The 10,171-nt window shown below is 42.6% G+C and overlaps 1 protein-coding gene across 1 annotated transcript in view; it reads left to right on the forward strand.

Moving 5' to 3' along the window:
* Positions 1–8,247, forward strand: part of micu1 (mitochondrial calcium uptake 1) — a 37,764-nt gene extending 29,517 nt beyond the window's left edge. Inside the window, exons 8-12 of the mRNA XM_085297211.1 lie at positions 87–287; positions 2,236–2,373; positions 3,750–3,858; positions 7,108–7,197; positions 7,393–8,247. Coding sequence (XP_085153337.1) covers positions 87–287; positions 2,236–2,373; positions 3,750–3,858; positions 7,108–7,197; positions 7,393–7,553 — 699 coding nt within the window. The 3' untranslated portion in view covers positions 7,554–8,247. The remainder of the gene's footprint in view (positions 1–86; positions 288–2,235; positions 2,374–3,749; positions 3,859–7,107; positions 7,198–7,392) is intronic.
* Positions 8,248–10,171: the final 1,924 nt, after the last annotated feature.

Consider the following 10,171-nt stretch of genomic DNA (forward strand, 5'->3'; position numbering starts at 1 on the left):
AGTGAATATATATGTAGTTTATAACTACCTCTAAAACTTAGTCTGCACGGACACTCTGGTTGACACTTGGCTCTCTGTATGTGTAGGTCCAGAGCATCATTCGTTCCCAGACCAGCATGGGTATGCGACACCGCGATCGCTCTACCACAGGAAATACCCTGAAGACAGGTGGCTGCAGCTCTGCTCTCACCACATACTTCTTTGGAGGGGATCTGAAGGGCAAACTCACCATTGGCAGTTTCCTGGAGTTTCAAAGGAAACTGCAGCACGACGTGCTCAAACTAGAGGTAACAAAAATGGAAAAATTAATGAGGAGATGATTCAACTTCAATTTTCCATCTACTGGTTTACTGCAGTTTGTGTACAGTTACAGTCCATTTGAATTTAAATGCATATTAAGTCTCTGTACTTATTAGGAGCTGCAGAGGAAAATGAATAGCTTTTTCACTGAGCCAAAAACAATCTCACTGTCTGTATTACATGTAGTTCCAGAGTCCAGTTAAATAAAAAAAAAAAAAAGTTTCTATCAGGGGAGAAGGAAGGAGCTAGTGACAGGTGGTTTTACACATAAATTAAAAACAAAAACGATGAGGAAGTCAGTAGCAACAGCTGATCAGTGCTGCTGAGCATATGGTTGAGCTGGTGTTTACCATGCCTAGTGCCTAAATGATGCTCCAAACCATAATGAGTGGCATTATCAGAGGCTCAGAGAACAGGACTCAGATCTGAGCATCTGCAAGAAAAGGAAGCATTATGTGTCAGGCCTTAATGATACCTCAGTAGTCATTCGGGGAAATCATAACACAACAGATAAGTTTGAATTTATTTTAACATTCAGCAACTTCATGTGAAAGCAGATTAAATAACTGCAGCCAACATGAAATGAGTGGTTCCTGAGTTTTAACTCTTCTTGAATTTAAGAAAAGCGATTGAAGTGGCTAGCATTTCATAGCGTTTTCAACAGTGTCTCGAGACTTTTTGATGTTGCTCTTATGTTCAGTGTGAAGGTGCTCTCCATCTCTGTAGAGAACGGCGCACCAGTGGCGGACAAGCCCGTTCTGGTGCTGCCAGGCAAACCCAACAGCTCTGGCCTATGAGCACAGTGACCAGTTTGTAGCTACATTGTACAACTCTTAACAGTGGTCATGTTGGTCCTCCTTTCACAAAAGAGCAGATACTAGTCCTGCTGCTAAGGTTGATCCCCTTTTACTCCCCTGTCCAGCACGCCGCAGGTCACAGCCTATCTCCTAGTATCTCCTTCACACAATTTAAATTGTGCTAGGGAAACAACAAACCTTACAGACACTGATCATATTGTTCTGCCATACTGGAGGCGCTGGACTACATGTGCAACCTGAAATGGCTGCAGGTAACATCTTTTGCTACAAGTAGTGACAAGGACAATAGCAAATGGAAAAACTAGAAAAAACAAATCAGTCTGGAAGGATTTTCATGCTGAGGAAACAAATCTTACTATTATATGTAGTCCCAAATTACCCTAACAATTAAATAAAAAAATGTTTCTGTGAGGGGGGAAGGAAGGAGGTAGTGACAGGTGGTTTTACACACAAAGTAAAAACAAAAATGATGAGGATGGTTTCGCAGGTGGTGTTGTTGTGTTGCTTCTCCAATGCATCTTTTGTTTCTTTCCTTTATATCAAAGCACATGAAATGGTTTCACAATGGTTTATGCTTCCTAAATGAACAGACTGATATCCCTGAGGTTTAACTGACTTTATGCTATACTGTAATCATCAGGTTACATTACAGGGTTACCTAGGAAACTGGAGCCTGGAATGTCTGCTAGGGACCAACCGTCAGCTTCAAAGTGATGCATGACGACTCTTTATAGTTGTAACTCTTATGCTTACAAACTTACAGGTCAAAGAATACGTGCCATTCTCATTATTATAATGTGGGGGGCTTAGTCACATCCTGCCTGCCAGAAATGCAACATTTCTAGAGGTTAACAAGTTAAGAGAGAAATGTCAAACATCCTCAGTCATAAATCAAGTGTGTTGACCTGACACAGCAGAGGCATGCTGTTGTTGCAGTGAAACATTGCAAAAATGCACATGCACATTTAATGTCACCAATGCCAGCTCCAGACGTGACTCAGCTTGAAGCCTGACATCAGTATTTACTGTTTCCCATCTCCCTGTGCGCTCCCTTACTAAAAATGTTGTTTCCTCCACATAGCACTTGATCTGTTTTTCTCTCTTTTTCCCTCCCTAGTTTGAGAGGAACGATCCTGTGGACGGCAGAATCACTGAGAGGCAGTTCGGGGGTATGCTGCTGGCCTACAGCGGCGTCCAGTCTCGTAAACTCAAGCAGATGCAGAAGGGGTTGAAGAAAATGTTTAAGGATGCACAGGTAAATAAATATGTCCTTTCGTCCATCCTTAAACGTAGCTCTGAAAGTCTTAGCCACTCCAGAGGTAAGATACAGCGCTTGATGAGGTGTTCTGAGTGTTTTAATTAATTAGCCTACATGGGAGGATGTATGACAGACGGTGCATGCGTAAGGGAAAAAGAGACTGTGCAGGGGCATTGAGAGTCTTTGTGAGAGTCTGGATGAGAGGTAATACATCACTGGGAGTGGGCAGCACATACAGTGTCTGATCTTATCCACCTTACCAACTCAGTCTCTCCAGCCACCTCTAGCTCTATTTTGGGATGACCTCATATTGGTGCAGTTAGCTCTCTTCATTCCTCTCTGGTCGTCTCAGAGTCTTCACAAAATTGCACTGTGTTTTTTTTTTTTTTAGACATTATCCTCAGTTGAGTAGTCTTTGAAAGAAAAAAAAAAGACAAGACTATTGCTTTACAGCCACATTGCTTTAAGCATAAAAATTCTCCACAGACATTCGTGGTAATGTAAAAATCATAATTTCTAAATTTAGTACATGCTTATATCTCCTTCCTACTTCAAGTTCTTTGCATGAACCCCGTTTTTATGCTGGATCGGTTTCACGGTAACGAGCCCCATCAGTCAACTGACTGAAGTTACACCCATGCATATCGTATTCCCAGGGGTGTTGCAGCGAAATATGTCCCATTTCAATTTTTTGGAATGTAACGATGTGGACTGTCACAGAGCTGTTTGTTATACATTAAAGCACCACAGATGTCAGACTTAGCTACGATAAGGCACGTCTGATGGTTAAATACAGCGATTAGGAGAGAAAAGGAACAGAAAGCAGGGAAGTGACTGTTCCTCCAAGTCATGAGGGAAAAGATGATGCTGCCAGAGTTGTCTCCCTAAGGAATTAAACAGCAGCAAGCATCGCTCCCTGTCTGTCTTCACTTCTTTTACTGTTTACCCTGTCTTCCTCAATCCTGCTGTCAGTCTGTCAGTATTGGCAGAACCTGTAATGTAAATGACTCAAGTATTATTTACAGCCCAAGACCAGCTGTTCACTTTTCTTTGCAAATAAGCTCATCAGCAGTGCAGCAGCTGTGTGACTATGTGTCTGTTTATATGTGTATGTGCGCATGTTTGCTTTAGGCTGTCTGTCCCCTTGTTGGTCTGTGGCACAATGTTTAACCATGTGTGTCAAAAGCTTATGCAGACTTCCTCTTGTCATTTGTGTCACACTCCTAAGGTCCTCCAAATGTGGTATTCTACAGTGGCAGCTCTTGTCTTAACAATAGTTGGCTGTTTTTCGCAGGTTTGGAATGCTCTAATAGCCCAAATACAAATGCAGGAAGGATTTGTAACAAATTTGTCCATTTTTCTTTGTCGCACAGGGCATCACATTTGAGGAGGTGGAGAACTTCTTTACTTTCTTGAAGAACGTAAATGACGTGGACACAGCTCTGAGTTTCTACCATATGGCTGGAGCCTCCATAGATAAAGGTACACCCACAGTCACCCTTTACTTTGACATTCTCTCCCTTCCCTAATTATCCCCCTTTAGACTTAACTGTTCTCCGTTTCATCGTCTGCATCTCATGGCTGTTAACACTCTGACAGCCAGATCTGCTTCCCACATCTTTTTTTTCCTGGCTTTTCTCCCAAACCAAGCTCAGCTATTTGTCATCTTTTTATCAGTCCATCCATTTATCCACCACTTCTTCCCCTGGGCCTGAAGAATTGTGCAAATTCAAACACAAAAACTGCTTATGCACACATGACAGATCGCTTTGTGCTCCTACTACAGGCTGCTGATGTCCCCTAAAACATGCCAGCATTATCACCGGGCAAGTGAATGGATGATTAGGGTTGAGTTAACCCACCATTAAATGGTTTCTTTCTCCATAAGTCCGTTACTGCAGGGTGGTGTGCAACAGCAGTTGAATACAAAAAACTGGACGATAACCTCTGGGACAAACAGGCCTGGGGAGGCTCTGCAGCCATCACTGGCTTGGATGAGCAAAGAGAAAAGAGCTTACAGTAGAACAGTAAACACTCAACCGGCTGGTGGGGCCAGTCACTCATAAAGAAACCTGCTGCTCCAAAGATACCTGCACAAAGTTGCATGGAGAAAGAAGGAAGAGCATAAACTACGTAAGATGTGAAAGGAATAATGATGTGGCACAAAATCACAGGGATATAGAGTGTGAAAGAGAAAAGATTAGATGGGCTCAGTGCATCAGGGAGCACACTGGCCCTGTGGCACCTCTGTGAACATCTGGTTCTAGGGGCACCCGAACTAGCCTGAACTATAATTTACAGTGGGGCAAAAAAGTATTTAGTCAGCCACCGATTGTGCAAGTTCCCCCACTTAAAATGATGACAGAGGTCAGTAATTTGCACCAGAGGTACACTTCAACTGTGAGAGACAGAATGTGAAAAAAAAAAATCCATGAATCCACATGGTAGGATTTGTAAACTTTACTGACTGCGGCTTGTGGCCTTCATCAGGGTCATCCACAAGCCGAAACCCGTTGGTCAGTCAGTAAAGTTGTTCCTCTTTCCTTAAGTGTTGCTGGAGTTCCTGCATTGAGAAATGGGTGTCATGGGCTGGGTCTGTGACCCAGTGTTTGAGTTTTTATATATTTTGGTATTCATTTGTGCCCTAGTTTAGTTCTTCTAGTTAATTTCAAGGTTGCTGTTTAGTCCTTTGTTTCTTAGGTGTTTATGTCATCTCCTCCTGTATTCAGTCTCCCTTGTCTGTGCACCTACCTGGCATGCGTCCTGTCTGTGTGGTTATGTTCAGTTCAGGTCGCGTCTAATCCCCATGTTTCCTGTTTTACTTTGAAAGTCCGTCTAATGTCAGTGTATGTAGTTTCACTTTCCCTGTCCTGTCATTAAGTTCATGTGTATCAGCTGTTCCCCCTCATGTGTTTCCACTTCCCTTGATCATCCCTTGTGTGTATTTAGTCTCTGTGTTTCATTCAGTCTGTGTCGCGTCGTCTGTGTTCCACGCCTTATGTCATGTCAGGTTTCAAGTCTCTGTGCAGGTCATGGCTCATGATGCTTATTCTTATATTTCACAGTTCCCTCATGTTCTGGCACAATCTTGTTCATAGTCTCACTGTTAGTAGTTTCTTCCCAGTTTAGGTTCCTGTTTAGTTGTTGTCCCTGTTCAGTTCTCGTTTAGTTTAGTTCATGTACTCCAGCCTCAAATAAAGGCTCGCTTTTTGTTTAAAGTTAATTTGGTCTGCTTATCTGTGTCCGCACCTGGGTCCTCCAAACACTCTCCACACGGTCAGCCACTGCGGACCGTGACAGTGGGGGCACAAACAGACATAAAACTTCGGTAAATATTTTTGAAGAGCGATTGGTGTAACTTTTTACAGTGGAGCCAAACTCCAGTTACTAACTGGCCTTTTTCCCCCCCCCCCCATTATACCATGAACACCTGCAGTGTATTGCACACCGCACAGTAGTAGTTCTTCACTTTGAAAAGTTGGTTAACTCATCCACATAAAAAGCATCACAAAGGGGTTTAGTTAGGAAAAAACCCTGAAAGATCTCACATATTAAGACTTTAAAAATCGCCCACAGAGTTCACTGTGGTTATGCTGTTCTCAGTGCTGAAGAATTTATTTTCAGTGCTTACTGGTGAAAACTAATTACAAAGTTTAAATTCATTAAATCACTCGTACTGTCTTTATGTGGCTCAGCACTTTCATTACTACTCAATTCATTTGTCAGAAGCTGACAATGAAAATCTTTTTAATGTGAGAACAAAAGCGGCAGATGAGACCTGTGGCAGTTGTTTGAGGAGTCTGTTTCCTTCATTTGTTGCAGTGATTCAGTCCATCAATAGACCTCCATATGTTTTCGGTCTGTGCATCCATTTGTTCTGATTCATTTATGAAGCAGCTGCTGTGGTAAGGGAGCGAAGGGTCTACCCCGAGGTGCTTTTTCAGGCATTTGGTTTCAGTGGCATTTCTGCACAGTAACAAACCGCGTATGTGTATCAGTGTGTTTTTGACTTTGCGTAAAGCGGCTTTGGGAGGATGCTGTGGGTTCACAGCGAGCTGGCAGACACATGTCTGCGAACTCTCTGCTCCCTGCTGCCGTCCATGAACTGAAACCGTTTTTCTCCTCTTCGAGCCCGAAGCAGCTCGTGTCTCAGCTGAGCTTTTTAATGTCTTTGTTACTCTCTTTTCCTTTGCTTTCATCTTGCACTCAAGTCCACTGATTTCACACCCTTTCAGAACAGTTTCTCATGTGTGGGTGTGTGATCTGGATCTGCACAATGGCTTTGTTGAATATATAAAAGAAGGCCAGTAATGAGGTTCTTGATGGCGTGCTGGCTCATCTTTTTCTCTCACCATTTGCAGGGAAATTTTTGTCACGTTTTATTTGTTCACCCCCACTCGTCTTTCATACCTGCCCTCCTCCATTTGTGACTATTGGTAAATCCTGATTAAACTTACATCCTCCATATTTTCCTCAGTCCAGTTCCATTCCCAGCTGGATTTCCTGTAGCGGTCCGCTCTTTCTTCTCCTCTCAGCCCCTTCTTTCTCTCATGTGTCCATCCGATAGCCTCCCCAGCGAATTGAAACCCTTTTTGTTGATCCGAGCAGTCTGATTTGCACACACTGTTCTCCACTTGCACCGCTGATGTGCTGACATGTGTGAGTCTGTGCCGGTGTTGCTCTCACAGTGAATCTTTTTATCTGTGTATCTTTCCTCCCTCTGTCTCTCAGTCACCATGAAGCAGGTGGCACGCACCGTAGCAAAAGTGGAGCTGTCGGATCACGTCTGCGACGTGGTGTTCGCGCTCTTTGATTGTGATGGTAAGTAGCTGACAGTCTCATCATATCTCTCTGCTCTAAATATTTATGAAACACAAAGCCTCCGGAGGTAGAAATCATCAATAAATGGAAGTCAGCTCCTTCGTCTTACTTACTCTTCCTTTATTATTTCATCATCCCGCTCCCCTGTCCATCACCCCTCTCCCCCTTCTCTCCTTCTCTGTCTGTCTTCCTTAGGGAATGGGGAGCTTAGTAATAAGGAGTTCATAGCCATCATGAAGCAGCGGCTCATGCGTGGGCTGGAGAAACCCAAAGACATGGGCTTCACTCGGCTTGTGCGTGCCATGTGGAAGTGTGCCCAGGATACCGCCTGGGATTTTGCCACACCGAAGACATAATGTCACAGGAGACCAGTTGCAATTGAGAGCGGAAGACAGCAGGTGTATAGGGCAACATTACCAATATCATCAAAGGCAGTCTTGCTTGGACGGGTTTTAAGAAGTTTAATAGACAATTAAGACTGCAGCTCATCATCAATCATTAACGTATGTTGCTGTAGTTCCAGCTATCAGTATTGTGGCTGAAGCATCCTGACGCAGTGCACTGTGTCCTGAAAGGCTTCTCTAGTGTGCCTGCCTGAGGCATCATGGGTATTTGTATGTTTGAAAATATACAAAGTTTGTATGTTTGATTTTTTTTTTCATGTTTTATAAAGGAATGCAGAACGGTGCATCTGTTTGTCAAATGCTAAAAACACCACTTTGCTCTTCTGTATTTAATGCATTTTACAGCAAAAGGGCAAGACTAAAAGATGAATCAATCTAGTTTGACCTTCAGCTCTATAAAGGCTGCAGTATATCTGTTCTACGCTGTTAACATAGCCTGGATATTTCTTTGGTGGGACAAAGCAGAAGTCTGTAATGTCGTTAGCACCTCTTCACTCAGTCTGCATCTTTATTCCTATAATGTCCCATAAAAGATTAAGTATGCCGTCTTACCCTGTGTTCTTAGCATTATTATTCCCCATGGAAACACTTTATATACGACAGATGTTAAAAGAAGAACTCTATTAAAGATGCTACAATAATGTAATGGTGATGAAGCTTTTTATTTTTTATAACAGAGTTCTGCTTGACTTGTAAGTTGTTGTCCTGCCACGTTCCCATTTTCCCTCTTTGACAGCACAGTGGGGGGGATTAGCACGACTATTTGTTGGAGCACCTGGGAAGTCATTTGTCAAGTGTAATGATTTTTCAAGCAAAAACGCATGGCTGATTGTAACCCCTGGCTTTGACTTCATTCCAGACGGAGAAAATTATTGTGTGTCTGTGTGTGTCTATGCGCAAGAGTAGTCAGCATTTTTGTCTAATTGAAATGGGCAGTCCTCAGCCTCCGCTGCCCATTAAAAGATTGTCCTGCAGCCCTTCGTGCACACACACTGCTGCAATTTACCCGAACGAGCTGGCTCGCTCTGCCGCACATAATACGACTGACAGACGGAAGTGGTGCTCGGGAGTGATTGCTAGGCAGGAGATCAGGTACGTGGACCTCTCATCAGTATTCCTCACCAATGGTCTTTTCAGAGTTTCTGTCTGGCATTTCAATAGCTCAGAAGTGGAAAATTATTTTTCTTTTAACATTGCATCACTTACATTCTGCTTTAATCATAGAATGGCTGTCCAGTGAAAGTCATGCATCTCCATTATGCCAGCTTTTAACATTAACTAGGAGAGTCTCATATCCAGCTTTGTGAAACTTTTTTTTTTTTCATTTAATCAAATTATTTATTGATTTGCTGGGCTTGCAAAGTAGACCCAAAAAGAAATGTACAGATTCTGTCTTCTGTGCTGTTTTGCTCTGCAGCACTTCCTTCCCCATAAGAAGGCCTGTGGTAATTCCTTCCCCATACAGCTGAAGATCATGTTTGCCCAACAGTCCGAAGAAATGTTGAAATTCTAAATAAGACATTTTAAAAGCTGTGGCCGGCCTGCCTTTTCCTAATTATTCAATTTCAAAGCACTTATCCCAAATCAACAAATGATGAGCTTTAAAACCTGCAAAGCAAAACACTATTTCCTTTTACTTTCTAAAACTCCCTGAAGGACCTCCTGACCCACTGCTGCTGCACAGAGCCTCCAAGTGCAACAGCAGCTACATCCGTGCTCAAAAACTGCCCAGTAACCGTTCTACAGTAACCACTTCTCAACAGTTCATCCATGTAAAACCTCGAGCAAGCACGCTCTGTCAGATTTCTCTGCTTGATGAGCGCTGGAGCATTGCTCAGTGGTTAGCAGTTGCCAGGCTTGCAAAGGAGGCTATATTTGGAGTGACTACAGACCTCAATCATAAGTCAACAGCTCTTTTTGTGCATTGAGTTCATGTAGTATTTCCTCCTTGTGCGTACATATGAGCTTTATGCACGGGGTGTGCGCTGTTCATTCAGTCTAAGCCTGAAGCTTTTTGCACTGAAACCAGAGAGTATATTATTTATTTGGTCATATGCGGTTTCCTATCTGCCAGATATTATTATGAGTTAATGAAAAAATATACTCTGCAATAAGAATAAGAGATCAGCTAGTCGGCTGCAAATTATTTAGTCTCGCAATCACTTTTCCCACTTGAGCATAAGGAGTTAAGAGGATAAAATGTAAAAATAATTTAAACAGTCACTGACTACAGTAATATCTGCCAATCCAATCCACTGCGATGAATCCACTTTTCACCAAAGGCTGTTTGTAGAGTTTTACGGGGAAAGATTAAATATTCAGTCATTTTCTGATACAAACCAGACATTTTTTACAGCCACTGCTGTCAAGAACAAGTTTTTACTGCCACGGCCACCCAGCTGTTCATGTAAAGTTCACTGTAAAATACAGATAAATGTATAGTTTAATGTCCCAGAGGGAAACCTGCTTGTGTGCAGGTGAGGTCATGTCTGAGTTTCTTTAACAGGAAAATGTGATTACATTGTAACAATATATTGATAAACATTTCAGTTGAGAATTTTTCATGCATA

Source organism: Mchenga conophoros, linkage group LG13 (assembly GCF_057382185.1).
Source record: "Mchenga conophoros isolate Kocher_MC1m ecotype Shallow Benthic linkage group LG13, M_conophoros_male_GT1.1, whole genome shotgun sequence".
Classification (NCBI taxonomy): domain Eukaryota; kingdom Metazoa; phylum Chordata; class Actinopteri; order Cichliformes; family Cichlidae; genus Mchenga; species Mchenga conophoros.